We start from the raw sequence: 17,962 nt of genomic DNA on the forward strand, positions 1-17,962 counted from the left end.
GAGCAAGAGCTTTGGTCTCCTTGACTTGAGCATTTCCTTCTTGGGTCATTTTCAATGACTCATATATATCATAGGCAGTTTCCCTGTTAGATATCTTTTCATACTCAGCATGAGAGATAGCATTCAGCAAAACAGTCCTACATTTATGATGATTTTTGAAAAGCTTCTTTTGATCATCATTCATTTCTTGTCTTGTAAGCCTTACGCCAGTAGCTTTCACTGGATGTTTGTAACCATCCATCAGAAGATCCCATAAGTCACCATCTAGACCAAGGAAGTAACTTTCAAGTTTATCTTTCCAATATTCAAAGTTTTCACCATCAAATACTGGTGGTCTAGTATAACCATTGTTACCATTTCCATTTTATTGCTCAGCAGAGCCAGATGTAGATGTAGTTGATGGATCTTCACCAGCCATCTTTTACTGAAGCGTTTTTCTCTTCCTGAATCTTTTCTAAACACGGTTAAGTGCTTGCACCTTAGAACCGGCGCTCTGATGCCAAATGAAGGATAGAAAAACACTTAGAAAGGGGGGGGGGGGTTTGAATAAGTGTAGCTTTAAAACTTGTAAGATAAAAACAATTTGCACGATGATTTTTATCCTGGTTCGTTCTTAACTAAACTACTCCAGTCCACCCCCTTGGAGTGATTTACCTCACCTGAGGATTTAATCCACTAATCACACAAGATTACAATGATTTTCCACTTAGACAACTTCTAAGTCTTCTAGAGTATACTGATCACAACCTGATCACTCTAGGAACAATCTACTTAGATACCCTCTAAGACTTTCTAGAGTATACTGATCAACAACCTGATCACTCTAGTTCTTACAACTTAATGTAAACAAATTCTTTTAAGAGTTACAATGCTTCTAATAAAGCTATTATCACAACTGTGATTTTCTCTTAAGTTTAAGCTTAATCTCACTAAAGTATTACAACAGCAATGTAGTGAGGTTGATGATGAAGTTTGAGAGCTTTTTGAATTTGACAGCGTTTCTGTATATTTGCGCAAGTGTTGTATTCAGCTTCTCATCAGAACTTCATATTTATAGGCGCTAGAGAAGATGACCGTTGGGAGCATTTAATGCTTTGCGTATTCCGTACAGCATTGCATTTAATGTTTCACTCTTTTGTCAGCTACCTCGAGCCTTACTTTCGTTGTGTCTACTGACGTTGCCTTTCATAGCTTTCAACGTTCCTTTTGTCAGTCAGCGTAGCCTGCCAGCTAGTACTTGCTTCTGATCTGATGTTTGTGTGAACAACGTTTGAATATCATCAGAGTCAAACAACTTGGTGCAGAGCATCTTCTTGTCTTCTGACCTTGAAGTGCTTCTGAGCGTGATACCATGAGAACTTCAGTGCTTCTGCTTCTGATCTCAAGTCCTTCTGATGCTTCCATAGACCCATGTTCTGATTCTGCTTGACCATCTTCTGATGTCTTGCCAGACCATGTTCTGATGTCGCATGCTGAACCTTCTGAGTCAGTGCTTCTTGCGCTGATTTTGTGCATACTCTTTATATAATTCCTGAAATGGAAAATGCATAGTATTAGAGTACCACATTATCTCATACAAAATTCATATACATTGTTATCATCAAAACTAAGAATATTGATCAGAACAAATCTTGTTCTAACACAAAATATACCCGATACACCAGAGTGCCTCAAAGAACATCACAAGATGCAAACAAACAAGTCCCGCAAAACACCATGGACGGAGCTCTATCGCAATGAGCAACAATGTTGAACTGATAGAGAATCATATACGTTGCAGGGAACTCAATTAGAAGAGGAGACAAGACCATCAACAGAGTACATGCATTGGTATAGGTCGCTTCCATTCATATATGCATCGTACGAACACTATATCACTGACCCCCGTTCAATTCCAAGTGGGTCTCAACAACAACAACCTCAACCCCAAGTATTTCAACAACAACCTCAACCTCAACCATTTCAACAACATCAACCCCAATTCTTTCGACAACAACTTCAACACCAATCCTTCCAACAACAACCTCAACCCCAACCCTTCCAACAACAACATCCTAACCCCAATTATTCCCAACAACATACTCCTAGCCCTTACGTTGACCCACAATACTCTTCCTACACAAAATACACCCTATCTCACTCTCAAACAAATTATAACTACCAAACCCAACACCAACAGACCTATATTCGTCCACCCATGCAATTCACACCTATTCCGAATCCAAACTTTGATTCCCCTTACATCCAACAAAACCCTTCAACCTCCTCATACAATCAACCACCCACCACCTTTTACTTCCCAACCGTGATCCACCATGACCCGCCGCAAACACAATCCACCCCAAACTTAAACTTGGATCTTAATATCAGTGATTATGTCGTCAATAATATTGATTTCATAAATCAAATTTGGTCTCCTCCTCCACCTCCAACACAAGAAACACAAGAACAAGACGACCCTGCTCAAGCTGAAGAAGAACAAAATTTACGTCGTGGTGACCGTGCGCGACGAGCACCTCAATGTGGTACTGATGGTTATTTGCATCGTCACCGCCAACAATGATTTTTCATTTGTATGAAATGTATGAATTTCGTATTTGTATTTTTAGTATTAATTATGTTTAATAATATTTGCTTATAAATTAATATTTTGTATTCATCGTTGTATTAATATTATATTATTCAATTTAAATATATTTGTTTCTAAACTACTATTGTTTTATTTATTATACATATTAAGTTGTATTAATATTATTATTATGTTTTTAAAAAATATTTTATAATTTTATTAATTAAAAATATTTATGACTAGTAATAATTATGTTTAAAATAATTAATTTAATTTTTAATTAATTAAAAAAATGATTTTAAACTATTTAAATAATTTATTTGATTTATATAATATAAATATATATGATAAAAATAATTTATACAAAACAAAAATATTTAAATTAACAAAAACGAAAAAAAAAATCAGAAAAGACCTTGTCTCCACTTTGAATGGCGACATGCTTCTTTCTGCAGGTGGGGCCCACCATGTCTCCACCCTGATTGGCGACATGGTCTTTGCAGCAGATGGGGCCCACCCTTTTCTCCATCTTGATTGGCGACAAGGCCTGCAGGTGTAATTTTAAAAGGTGGCATTTAGGGAATTTAATTTCGCAGCTGTGGGAGGTGGGGAATTTTTTCCGTTGAATTTTGTTAAAATGTTTAGACAGATTAATTGTATGGACATAAAAATGTTAACATTGTACACATAAAATATAAATGGCCATGAGTTTATAGTCATCTCCAAAATCAAAACATATATGTTCAAACGTTTATAAATCACAAATATTATACAAATTAATATTCCATCACAACATCTAACCAAATTGATACAAGAAGCAATCACTTTGTCACATTATAACTTCAAAAAAAAAGCCTCACAACCTAAGGATATCTAAGAAACACAACAAACATGCACAAACACAACATTGGTAATTCAGTCTTAATTTTCAATGTTTCCCAATAGCCAAAGCAGACATCACAACCAACAGAACCAAAACAACCACAGCAATAAACGCTGACACAACTGCCCCACTTGTCTGTGCACAGAAATCTCCAAATTGATTGCAAATGGCAAGCCAGTTTGTGTCTTGGTTTCCATTGTGTGCCAAGTAAACTATGGAAGCAGCTGCAGAAGCACTAGCAGCAGCTAGAGTAAGAAACACCTGCAATCATAATCCATAACTAGTTCAATTATGCTAATACTAGCGTCCAGATGAACACTTACGTGCAGGTCGGAATTTGAAACATTGATTATTAGAGAATAGAGAGCTTACAGTGTCTAAGATGATGAGAAAAAGCCTTGGCCCAGTTGCATGAGGGCGAATGATGGATACTATAGAGAAAGGTAAAGACAAGACCAAATAGCCTGCTACTATTGCCATTGTAATAACAAAAAACCTGCATATAAATTAAACTATTTAGGAGGCTCTGTGTGGATTAATCATGTTTTAACTGATGATGTCTGTGTTAGTGTCAGTGTTGTGGCGTCCGTGCGTGCGTGTCAGTGTTTCATAGGTTTTTGAGAGTAGAGTTATGAGTGTTACATACTGGAAGGCAGTGAAGCTATCATAGCTAGCTTCAAATTGAAAGAACTGAGTAAAGAAAGGGAGGGTCTGATCACTCATTCCCATGGAGGCGGCGGCGCCGAGAGCGGCGGCAACGGCGCCTAACCTTAGAATGAAATCTATTATGGCTATACCCTTTTTCCATCCTCCCGCCCTTGCAGGAGCTGCAACTAAAACAGCTTTTCCTTTAGTATCTTTGCTTGACTCATGAATATCAATATTGGTTGACATTTTTGGATTTGAATATGATATAGAATCTGATTATATTCAAAGGATATTTACTAGACTTTGTATGAAATTAATGAGATATGCAATGAATTAATGTTTGAAGCTTATATATAGAGATTAGAGGAGAGGGTGTACAATGTTTTTCTTTAATAATACTAATAAGTGATGCAAAGTGAAGTTGTTAATATCACATTATTGTAACAAGTAGAGATTATGTCATATTTTTAATCACTTTTTCACTTAATCCGTTAAATAAATAAAGTAGTATTCCTAATCCATAACATGTTATTGGATGATTTGTCAAGCTTTGTCTAAGATTCATTGCCAACTCAAACTTAGGGGTGTGCATGATTGGTTATTTTCAAAAACCAAACCATAACCACATTTTAATCAAAACTGGTTATAAATTTGGTTATGATTATATAACCGGTTTTTTAAAAAAAAATCCAGTTTTGAAAATTATTTTTTTCCGAATATATTTTTTTTCAAAAAAAAATTAATATTTTGAGAATTTTTCAAAAAAAATTAATATTTTGAGAATTAAAATATTTGAATTTGGATAATAACCGGATTATAACCGAATCCAAAATAATTTAACCGGTTAATAACCATTTAATTATATCCGGATTATATGAATGGATAACCAAACCATTAATAACTAAACCGATTAATAACCATTCAATTATATCCGGATATTTAAAAGTGGTTTAGGTTTGGTTATGGATTTGGACATCAAAACCGGATATTTTGCACACCCCTAACTCAACCTACTGATGTTAGGGCCCGGGTTTAAACTGAAAGTTTTCGGGTTACTATCAGATCAGAACCTGTCAATTTCACTACTCGCTCTCTCACATGATTAAAATGTAGTTATTGATCAATCCACTTTTATTTTCCTCTGCATTGTTTCCAGCATTACCATCCAATATGGTTTATTTAGGGATGTTCATGGATACGGTCGGGCTGACCTGTAAATCCGTCTATTTAAATTGAACCAACCTATTAATTATTTGTAGCAGTTTATTTACGGGTATATCCGACTCAATCCGTGACAACCGCATAGTTAGATATTGAATTTGAGTTAATTAATCCGTGGCCCCACTAATCCAAACTCGTTCATGTGGAATTAGTTATTTATTAATTTATTTTATTTTATTTTAATAATGTTATTCAACACCAATAATATTACTAGACAAATATTTGACCAATGATTTATGTAATTTTAAAATTAAGTTGTTGTTTATTTGATTTTGTATCATTTTTAACATATAAATTTTATTTATGAAAATGATATGTTTTATGAAATTTGAAACAATTATAAAGTGTTATGCATGCATATGGATGAATTTTATTTATGAAAATGACGTGTTTTATTGCATTTAAGTTTTGAAAATATGCGCTAATGTATTGAATTGTGTTATAATTTTTTTAAAAATAAAAAAGTATTAAATTCTTTTATTTATTTTATGCACAACCTGCAAATCCAGCCAAACTCAATCTGTAAATGGGTAGTTTGGTTCGGTTTTGACAGAGAAATTATGGGTTGAACAATTAATCCAATTCATTAAAATTTAAACGGGTTAGCTAACAGATTATGCCAAATCCGGTCCAACTCAATCTGTGTACACTCCTAAAAACGAGATGAGAGCAATCGAAAAAAATTAACTTTCAAGATAGTTTTTTTGTTATGTAATTTACATAGTTTATATCTAGTCATTTACAAAGATGTTCTTACATTGATCAAGCAAAAGTAAAATTAGCCCAATAACGGTGGATCTGGATCATCCCATACTAGTCTATATCCTGCAAGAGAAAAATTATGTAAACTGTAAAGGTAAGAAAATTAGTGATATAGGTGATGTCATGACAAAGACATCACAAATATGTGATCAAGTGGACGTTCTAGAATCTAAAGAGAAAATGTGTACCTACCCTAAAAAAGCACCAAATCCGAACCCATTCAACAAAATTACCTTACTTAAACTTTTGACATACTGTTGGAATATTTTGATCTAGACATTCTGTGGCATAATTTGTGGGAAACATTATATACGCCATTTTCTTTTTCATCCAAAACACCGTGACATCTTCCATTTGTAGGAATAACCCAAGCGTGCAAAAGAAGAATTTTCCCGAAAGCTCCCTTATTCAATGGAAAACTGTTAGATGGAAATACTTACCCATGATAGGAGAAAGTAGTGGATTTTCCTTCTTCAGCATGATGTATCCACCGATTTCCATAGCGATTCTATGTCCCATCGTGGATAATAGTTGCTACATGTTCTCATAAGGCATCGCGCCCATTCAAAGTTTCCAGACCAGTGATAAACCCTCACTCTCTTAAAGTATGTAGTAGAGGAATTCCTTAAAGTAGAATTCATAGAAAAGCTGAGGTAGGCAACTTGGATTTCCATTGTAGAATTGGTAAAAATCCAACAAGAAATAGTTCATGTGTGTCAATTACTCATATCTAAACAGGATGTGACCAAAATATTCTTACTTGCTTCCAATTATAGACAAAATTGTCAATAACTCGTTAAGACTTAAGCTATTATATTTTGCATCTATATTCACAAGATTCACATACGAAGACATCATGCCCAACTAGAAAGATCACATGTCACTACTCAGTCATCTTATCATTCACTTGATTGTCCTTGAATGTGACATAATTTCTCAAACCAAGATGAACTGCCTCCTTTTCATGTATCAATATTTAAAAAGTATCATCAATGATGATGGAAATTGTCATTATAAATTTCGCGTTGTATCAAGGTTACTTGTTCGATTTGTTGAATCTCATTCTATCATTCGTCTTGATCTCACAAGAGAAAAAAATAACCACTATGAGAGTTATCGCCAATTTTTTAGAATGAATAATTGATCCAGTCAGGTCAAACACACTCTTACTCCTACAGGAGTTGACCCGGGACTTAGAGATAAGTGAATGATTATGATAACTAGACGGCTACCCGCGCGATGCGCGGATTAATTTTATTAAATTGTTATGGATACATATAAAATATATTTGTATTGATATTTTATATTGAATTTGTTTTTTAATCATGTTCAATACAATCATTTTAAAAAGTGAGTAAAAATCTATAATATAATATAATATAATATAATATAATATAAACATATTTAATACTATGAAATTATTATGGTAATATAACTTTTTATTAATTAAATTGATTTACACCATATCAACATTTTAATGAGTGCTTGTCATTTTTTCAAAGATAATTCTTTAAATGAATGCCAACAAAATTAAAATATTTTAAAATACTTGTTCATTCGTTAACATCATATTATGTATCATCATCATTATAATGTGTATTAATTATAATTTCAATGACTATTAAAATGATAATGAAAGAAAATAAAAGCAAAAATGGTAAGAAATAAAATTTAAAAAATGATGAGTTTTATGAAATGAACAGTTCAATTGATAGTTAAGTAAAAAATTAAATACTTTTTAGTCGATTAAGAAATAGAAGAGATATTATTCTTTCACATGATATATTGTATTTTAATTTTTACTTGAGAGATGTTTTTTTATGAGGTATATAGAAACATAGATTTTATATTATAATATTTAAATTTAAATATAAAAAATATAACATAAATATATTATAAGTTATAAGAGTATTTGATGTAATTTTTTTTATAATAATGATATTTTCTTATTTTTATTGAGGAAAGAGAAAACAATTGCTAATATATTTTATGTTAAAAGACGTTAGAATATTAACCTATTTAAATGAAAATTAAAAGTGAGAATTAGACAAAAAGGAGATTATAATTTTTTTATTAATTAAAATAAGAACTATTAAGGTGAGAATTAAATATTTCATTAAAAAATTTATAATTAAAAATTATAAAATTTAATAAAAAGAAATGTTTTTAAAAGTATATATTTTTTATAAGCATAATTTTGGTAGATAAGATTTTATATCATCATTTTATTAAATTTTTTTATATAATAGAACAATACATAAAATTATTAAAATTAATCATCATACTTTAATCCTCAATAAATTTTATTTTGAAAGAGAAAAAAATTAACCCATTAATCTTGTTATAAGAAAAACTTAACTATTATTTATTTTGTCAGCAGAGAATTGTGGAATCAAAAAAGTTACAATATATAAAATTTAGTTTAAATGTGTATAAAAATAGCATTATATGTAAAAAAAAAATTGTTTAGTAGCATGCTCAAAAAGTTTAGTAAGAGGTTACATATAGTGAAACTATTATTCTTTAAATAATTTTTCCTTAAATAATTTTAGTACATATACCTCTAGAGTAGCAATAACATAATATAATGTCAAATGAAAATATATGTATTTCATTTTTCTAATATTTGCATGAATTTTTCCATACTATTCATAAATAAAAAGAAAATTAAACATATATATATATAATAAAAAATATAAAATTTTAAATCATATACACTAATAAAAATAATACATATTCACCGAGCATCAACATATTGAGACTTCCATCCTCTGCTAGATTTGTGTGAATCTAATCTTCAACTTAATTTCAACCCCTTCAAAATCCCAAATACTCAAGAGTTATCATGGAAGAGATACCTACAAACAACAAAACAATAACATATCATAAATTTAATCTTAAACATACAAAATATTGTATATTGATATGTTTTAAATATACAAAATATTGGATATTGATATGTTTTCAAAATATTGTATCTTAGACATTTTGGCAAATCCAAATAATTTAATTGTTAGTAAAATAATCGTGTGTAATGAGATGACGAAATACTGAGAATGAAGGAGGTATTTATAAAGAATAATAAAATATAAATATAAATAAGAATTAATATATATGGGAGTTACAATATATTAATTAATATAAATATGAGAATTAATATAAATAACGTTTACTTTTGATGTTTTTAAACCTTTTTAATGCATTAGAATTAATTGTGCATTTTAAAGTTTAATGAATTAAAATGATTGAAAGACTAACTGTCACATTATGATGTTTTTAAAATTTTAAAAAATTATATAAAGAGTATCTAATAAAAACTCAAAAATATGTAAATTAGAAACTGCATTAGAATATGAACCACTAAATTTGAATTTAATTTAATTTATATTTCTATAAGTATATATTTTTATTGGAATTAGTTGAAAATTTTGAAGTTATATTTCTATTTGTATGAGTATATATTTTTTATTAATTTATTAAAAAATGAAAAATATTTTTAGAGTTTGGAATTTTTCAATTACTTAATGTAAAAAAAATTGTCTAACAAAACTTATAATAACAATAATATTAAAATTTCAAAATTTTAAGTTTTTATTTTTTTTTATTTTTATAAGTATGTATTTTTCTTAATTAATTAAACAGTGGAAAAATATATTAGAAATATAATAATGATTATTATAATATTGAAATTTTAAATCTATATTTTATTTCCATTTCTATATGTATATGTTTTTATATAGTTATTAAGAAATGGAAAACTATTTTTTTTGAGTTTTGAGCTTGTCAATGTTGTAATGTAAAAAAAAAAAAATTGTCTAACATAAACAATAATAATATTAAAGTTTTAAATTTATATTATATTTCTATTTATGTTTCTATGAGCATATATTTTTATATATTTAACAAATAATGAAAAATTATTTTATTCAGTCTTGAATTTTTCAATATCTTAAATTTAAAAAAAAATTGAAAAATTGTCTAACAACAATACTAATAACATTAAAATTTCAAAATAAAAAAAAATTTAAAAATTCTATATTCAAAAGTAATAATATAAATACGTTTTATATATATGGGAGTTACAATATAACAATTAATATAAATAATGGTTACTTTTTATGTTTTGGAACCTTTAATACGATAAATTAATTGTGTATTTTAAAGTTTAATTCATTAAAATTATTGAAAGTATAACGGTTACATTATGATGTTTTTAAAATTTTTAAAACTTTATATAAAGAGTATGTAATAAAAACTCAAATACGTAGTTATAACTTAATGTTATATGTATTTTAAAGTAAATTAGAAATTGCATTAAAATAAAAAAAAAATGAAAAATTGTCTAACAACAATACTAATAACATTAAAATTTCAAAATAAAAAAAATTTTAAAAATTCTATATTCAAAAATAATAATATAAATAAGTTTTATATATATGGGAGTTCCAATATAACAATTGATATAAATAATGGTTACTTTTTATGTTTTGGAACCTTTAATGCGATAAATTAATTGTGTATTTTAAAGTTTAATTCATTAAAATTATTGAAAGTATAACGGTTACATTATGATGTTTTTAAAATTTTTAAAACTTTATATAAAGAGTATGTAATAAAAACTCAAATACGTAGTTATAACTTAATGTTATATGTATTTTAAAGTAAATTAGAAATTGCATTAAAATTTGAATCACTTAATTTTTAAGTTAATTTTTTATTTATTTCTATTAGTATATATTTTTATTAGAATTTCTTGAAAATTTGAATTTATATTTATATTTCTAAATGTATATATTTTTTGTTAATTTATTAAAAAAGGGAAAACAAATTTTTGAGTTTTGAATTTTTCAATGCGTTAATGTAAGAAAAATTGTATAACAATAATAATAATAATAATACAAATATAATTATATTTAAAAAATAACACAAATATTTTTTTATAACACTTGTGCACAGATATCAGTTATAAAAATATAACATAATTAAATCTATAACGCTTAACTACTTAAAGATTGGCTTAATATAAAAATTAAATACACTTATAAGTTAACCAAAAAATATATGTTAAAGAATTGAATTATAAAAATAATAATTTAAAAATAGAACTAACATTAAGTTATATGATAGTTTAAAGTTTATAAGGATTTTTTAATACTTTAATAATATAAAATCAAAATATTTTTTTTAAAAAATTTTTATATTAATTTTTTATGAAATAAAGATTTACTTTCTATTAAATCATTTTTTTTATATTTTGAATTTAACTATCATAAATTATAAAATATTTCTACATATTTGTTTTTTTTATTTTTTTATGAGTAGTAACTTTTAACGTATTTATTTTATATTTTAATGTTTATATATTAGCAGTTACAATTTTAGTATTTATTAAAATAAAAATTAAATAAAATATGATTTAAAAAGTAAGAATTAAATTTAAATTTTTTTAATAAATATTTTCGTTTGAAGTTGAATATTAATTAGTATTATTATTATTATTATTATTATTATTATTATTATTATTATTATTATTTATTTTTAATATAAGGGCAAAATAGTAAAAATATTATTAGGGTTTTTAGCTTAGAGTGGCTACCAAGGTGACATGTGGCTAGGGTTGCCATCATGACAACCTTGGATTTATATTAAGTAGATTATGAGATTTTTTATTATAGAGAAATATATAAACAATATGGTTCAACTATAAACATACTTTAAGTTACGAGGTACACCAAAAAAGCGAACGTCTCATTTGTCTTTGATGTGTGTAGAGGTGTCAAAAAAGCCCTAACATTTAAGCCCTCTATATGACCCTCTTTTTTTAGCCCCCATACAAAATGATTATTTTCTTAGTCCCATATTTTTAGAAAATTTCTTTGTAGACCTCCCTATGGGGAGAACCCATAGCGAAAACTCAAAAATACCCCTACTTCGGAAATGCATTTCCGAAGTAATTTTTTCTCACCATATTTTCTCAGAATTCGGAAATGCATCTCCGAAAACATCAAATGGGGGGTGTTTTCGGAGATGCATCTCCGAAAGCTCTGAAAATTAAAAAAAAAACGTTGGATCAGGTATTGTTTCGGAGATATATCTCCGAAATAATCTGTTCTTATACAGTTTTCCCTCCTTCACTATTTCATCACAAACCCTCTCCAAAACCTCCATCATTCTCAATCAAATTTTCGTTTGAAAATCAAGTTTCAAATGGTTGATCATACTAAAGGGAGCATAAAAAGCTACAATTTGATGTAAACATCATTCATTTTATCTCCTATTACACTACATTGTTGATGATTTAGTAGACTGAAAACTGCATTGGTTCGGAAGTACATTTTCGAAATAAATTACCTAACAAATTTTGGAAATGTACTTCCGAAATAAGCCCTAGCAGAAATAAAAAACAGTTTTAACAGTTTTAGTTTATTTTTGCATATGTTAGGTATGGTGCATCCGGACAACATTGTCGCCGATGACTTAAAAGTTCCGGAAGGGGTCAACATTGATAAAGAGCCGGTTAACAATGTTAAAAACATGATCGTTGCGGTGGATGTTTGACAATAATTTACAAATGATATGAGCTTCGCTTGTCGTGAACATTTGCTTGATTGGGTTCGAAGTGATCCCAGATCCTTCCTACTTTGAACATGTTGATGCATTGATCCCAGATTCACCAACACCAAAGTCCAAGTGTAGTGCTAACAAAGGAGCCCGTATTTCGAAGCCGCCGCGCACACCTCCGATAAAAAAACCTCTGATGATCTACATTAATGAGATGCCGCTTTTTATGCACAAGTATATTAATAACATAGTTGATGTTGGCACCGACGACAACTGTGGGTATCGAGCCGTTGCCGGTTTGCTTGGAAGAGGAGAAGAAAATCACACTCTTATTCAACGGGCACTTATTTCGGAGTTGACTTCGCATAAGGACATCTACGGCCGACTATATGAAAATCAAGAAAACTTTGATAAAATTCATGATTCCCTTGTTCCATCACTAAGCGGTCATGCCCCGGTTTCAAAATGTATGCCATTCCCAAATATGGGCCATCTCATAGCAAGTGCGTACGATCGGGTGTGTGTCGATTTGACGAGATTTGGATTTTTGGAGACATTTTTTCCGCTTCATAGTCGCCCGCCTTTGGACGCGTCTAGCCGCATAATCTGTATCGGGTATCTAAGATCGCACCACTTCGTACAAGTTTTTTTGAAACAAGGGTGTCTTATACCGGCTACTTCTTGTTAGTGGACGACACATCATACAAATGAGGCGGAGACTTGGCCGGATCCTTTTGTTGAAAGAATGGCAGAGTTTGAAGAAATGATGAAGCAAGAGCATGAGGAAAATAGAGAGCGGTCAAAGAACTTACCGGTTTTAGATTTAAGCGCCACCGATTGGTTCAGCGAATTTTAGTTTTTACCGGACCGTTTTTGTTTGTAATGACCGGGTGAGTGTCATTTTTTGTATGTATTGTCGTTTATAATGTAAAATCAAACCGATTCAATACATATATAATATACCTATATTTTATGTTGTCATTGTTTATGTTTTGCTTATGCTTGGTTGAAATTGTAGTTATTTGTCAAAACAGACTGCACAGCTCAAAACTCAAATTTCAGATTTGTTTCTACTTAATTCGGAAGTATATTTTCGAAATTTAATTGTTTTTGAGCTGATTTTGGAAGTACATTTCTGAAACATCCACTGAAAGCAAGATAACGTTTGTTGGGTCATTATTACCCCAATAAGTCTATAAATACTACTCCAATCCTTTTCATCAACATCAAGCCACAAAACAACAATGATACAAACCTACCCACACCTTGCGTTTGTCTACTTCAGCAGTGGCTACCCGATGCCATTCCAATTTCGCTTCTCGCGCGACACGCCGTTCGCGGAATTGATAACGTCGCTCAACACTCTCTTGCAATATCCGTAAAATCGGAAGGTTGTCAAGCTTGGGTACCGCTCGCCTATGCTTAACGACGAGGGAGACGTTCAGTTTGTTAGAACAAGATTTGTTCTGATCAATATTCTTAGTTTTGATGATAACAATGTATATGAATTTTGCTTGAGATAATGTGGTACTCTAATCCTATGCAATTTCCATTTCAGGAAATATATAAAGAGTATGCACAAAATCAGCGCAAGAAGCACTGACTCAGAAGGTTCAAGTATGAAACATCAGAACATGCTCTCGCAAGACATCAGAAGATGGTCAAGCAGAATCAGAACATGGTCTATTGAAGCATCAGAAGAACTTGAGTTCACAAGCAGAAGCACTGAAGTTCTCATGGTATCACGCTAGAAGCACTTCAAGGTCAGAAGACAAGAAGATGCTCTGCACCAAGCTGCTATGACTCTGATATATTCAAATGTTGTATCTACAAAGATCAGATCAGAAGCAAGTACAAGATGGCAGGCTACGCTGACTGACAAAAGGAACGTTAGAAGCTATTAAAGGCAACGTCAGTTAAAGCAGGAAAAGCAAGGCTCGAGGTAGTTGACAAAAGAGTGAAACATTAAATGCAATGCTGTACGGATCACGCGACGCATTAAATGCTCCCAACGGTCATCTTTTCAAACGCCTATAAATAGAAGTTCTGATGAGAAGCTGAATACAACACTTTGCGCAAACATACAAAAACGATGTCAAATTCAAAAGCTCTCAAACTTCATCTTCAACCTCACTTCATTACTGTTGTAATATTTTAGTGAGATTAAGCTTAAACTTTAAGAGAAATATCACAGTTGTGATTATAGCTTTTGAAGAAGCATTGTATAACTCTTGTAATAATTTGTTTACATTCATTTGTAAAGAACTAGAGGAGATCAAGTTGTGATCAGATTCTCTAGAAAGTCTTAGAGGGTATCTAAGCATTGTGTTCCTAGAGTGATCAGGTTGTGATCAGAATACTCTAGAAGACTTAGAGGGTATCTAAGTGGAAAACCATTGTAATCTTGTGTGATTAGTGGATTAAATCCTCAGGTGAGGTAAATCACTCTAAGGGGGATGGACTGGAGTAGTTTCGTTAACAACGAACCAGGATAAACATATAGTGTTCATTGTTTTTATCTTAAGAGTTTTTAAAGTCACACTTATTCAAACCCCCCCTTTCTAAGTGTTTTTCTATCCTTCAATTGGCATCAGAGCGCCGGTTCTAAGGTGCAAGCACTTATCCGTGTTTAGAAAAGATTTAGGAAGAGAAAAACGTTAAGTTAAGATGGTTGAAACTCCAACACGTACATCTACATCTGGCTCTGCTGAGCAATATAATGGAAATGGTAACAATGGCTACACTAGACCACCAGTATTCGATGGTGAAAACTTTGAATATTGGAAAGATAAGCTCGAAAGTTACTTTCTTGGTTTAGATGGTGACTTATGGGATCTTCTGGTGAATGGTTACAAACATCCAGTGAAAGGTAGTGGTGTAAAGCTCTCAAGACAAGAGATGAGTGATGATCAAAAGAAGCTATTCAAAAATCATCACAAGTGTAGGACTGTTTTGCTGAATGCTATCTCTCATGCTGAATATGAGAAGATATCTAACAGGGAAACTGCCTATGATATATATGAATCATTGAAAATGACTCATGAAGGAAATGCCCAAGTCAAGGAGACCAAAGCTCTTGCCTTGATCCAGAAATATGAAGCCTTCATGATGGAGGATGATGAAAACATTGAGAAAATGTTCTCAAGATTTCAAATGCTAACTGCTGGATTAAGAGTTCTTGACAAGGGATACACCAAGGCTGATCATGTCAAGAAGATCATCAGAAGCTTGCCAAGAAGATGGGGTCCTATGCTGACTACTTTCAAAACTGTCAAGAATCTGAATGAAGTCTCTCTTGAAGAATTGATCAGTGCTCTGAGGAGTCATGAAATAGAGCTGGATGCTAATGAACCTCAGAAGAAAGGTAAGTCTATTGAATTAAAATCTAATTATAAAAAATGCACTAATGCTTTTCTGGAAGAAGAACAAGATTCTGAAGAATCAGAATCAGAAGAAGAAGATGAATTGTCCATGATCTCCACAAGGGTAAACCAACTCTGGAAAAGCAAGCATAGGAAGTTCAAGAACTTCAAAAGTTCTAAGAAGCTTGAAAAAGGAGAATCTTCTGGAAGCAGAAGATATGACAAGAAGAAGGTCACATGTTATGAATGCAATGAGCCTGGTCACTACAAGAATGAGTGTCCAAAACTTCAGAAGGAGAATCCCAAGAAGAAGTTTCATAAGAAGAAAGGTCTTATGGCAACATGGGATGATTCAGATTCAGAATCAAAATCAGACTCTGAAGGCGAGCAGGCAAACATTTCACTGATGGCCACAGTTGATGATGGATCAGAATCTACATCAGAATCAGATTCTGAAGAGGTATTTTATGAACTATCTAGAGAAGAGTTAGTTTCCAGTTTAACAGAACTTCTGGAACTCAAGGCTCATCTTAGTATCAAATACAAAAAGTTGAAAAAGCTATTTGATTCTGAAACTAAGAAGCTGGAAGTGGAAAATTCTGAATTGAAGGAAAAAGTTTTAAAATTATCCAAAGATATTGGATCTCCTTTTGACTCTAAAAAATCCATTCCTAGTCTCAATCATATTCTGAAAGAATATGACTCGAGCTTCAGAAAGTTCTTATCTAGAAGTATTGGCAGAAGTCATCTTGCTTCTATGATACATGGTGTTTCTGGAAACAAAAGAGTTGGCGTTGGCTATGAGGGTGATACCCCACACAAATTTGAACCTGTAGATGATATGAAAATCACATACAAGCCATTGTATGATCAGTTCAAGTTTGGCCACTCACATGATATTAGGCTCACTTCACATGCCAAAAGCTTTCATGTTACACACACTAAGAAGCACGTGACACAACCTAGAAAATATCATGCTGCTAAACCTAAGGAATATCATGCTGTACCTCCTGTTGTTTATTATGCTAAACCCAAGTTCAATCAGAACTTGAGGAAAACTAACAAGAAAGGACCCAAGAAGTTGTGGGTACCTAAGGAGAAGATAATTTCTGTTGCAGATATCCTTGGCAGCAAAGAAGACAAAGCACAACATGTCATGGTACCTGGACTCTGGGTGCTCGCGACACATGACGGGAAAAAGGTCTATGTTCCAAGACCTGGTGCTTAAGTCTGGTGGAGAAGTCAAGTTTGGAAGAGATCAGAAGGGCAAGATTATTGGCTCTGGAACCATAAGTACTGGTAACTCTCCTTCCATATCTAATGTACTTCTTGTAGAAGGATTAGCGCATAACTTATTGTCCATAAGTCAATTAAGTGACAATGGTTATGACATAATCTTCAATCAAAAGTCTTGCAAGGCTGTAAGTCAGAAGGATGACTCAATCCTATTTACAGGCAAGAGAAAGAACAACATTTATAAGATTGATCTTTCTGATCTTGAGAAGCAGAAGGTGACTTGCCTTATGTCTGTTAGTGAAGAGCAATGGGTCTGGCACAGAAGACTAGGCCATGCTAGTTTGAGAAAGATTTCTCAGATTAACAAACTAAATATGGTCAGAGGACTCCCAAATCTGAAATACAAATTAGATGCTCTTTGCGAAGCATGTCATAAGGGCAAGTTCTCCAAACCTGCATTCAAATCTAAGAATGTTGTCTCTTCCTCTAGGCCGCTAGAACTTCTGCACATTGATTTGTTAGGACCAGTCAAAACAGCATCTGTCAGAGGGAAGAAATATGGATTAGTCATCGTAGATGATTATAGCCGCTGGACATGGGTAAAGTTCTTAAAACACAAGGATGAGTCTCATTCAGTATTCTTTGAATTCTGCACTCAGACTCAATCTGAGAAGGAGTGCAAAATCATAAAGGTCAGAAGTGATCATGGTGGCGAATTTG

The 17,962-nt window shown here is 31.3% G+C and overlaps 1 protein-coding gene across 1 annotated transcript; it reads right to left on the minus strand.

The window, feature by feature from the left end:
• Positions 1–3,297: 3,297 nt before the first annotated feature.
• LOC131620818 (casparian strip membrane protein 1-like) lies at positions 3,298–4,466 on the minus strand. Its single transcript, XM_058891994.1, has 3 exons — positions 4,099–4,466; positions 3,825–3,948; positions 3,298–3,713 (listed from the first exon to the last, which is right to left on the minus strand). Exons 1-3 carry the CDS (start codon positions 4,344–4,346, stop codon positions 3,498–3,500), a joined length of 588 nt encoding a protein of 195 aa, XP_058747977.1. The 5' UTR covers positions 4,347–4,466; the 3' UTR covers positions 3,298–3,497.
• Between the last annotated feature and the right edge of the window lie 13,496 nt (positions 4,467–17,962).

Source organism: Vicia villosa, linkage group LG1 (assembly GCF_029867415.1).
Source record: "Vicia villosa cultivar HV-30 ecotype Madison, WI linkage group LG1, Vvil1.0, whole genome shotgun sequence".
Classification (NCBI taxonomy): domain Eukaryota; kingdom Viridiplantae; phylum Streptophyta; class Magnoliopsida; order Fabales; family Fabaceae; genus Vicia; species Vicia villosa.

Coding starts and splice junctions, on each gene's coding strand:
- LOC131620818 (XM_058891994.1), bottom strand. CDS start 4,346: ATGTCAACCAATATTGATATTCATGAGTCAAGCAAAGATACTAAAGGA. Junction 3,949..4,098: donor GATAGCTTCACTGCCTTCCA/GTATGTAACACT, acceptor ATTTATATGCAG/GTTTTTTGTTATTACAATGG. Junction 3,714..3,824: donor TTCTCATCATCTTAGACACT/GTAAGCTCTCTA, acceptor TTATGATTGCAG/GTGTTTCTTACTCTAGCTGC.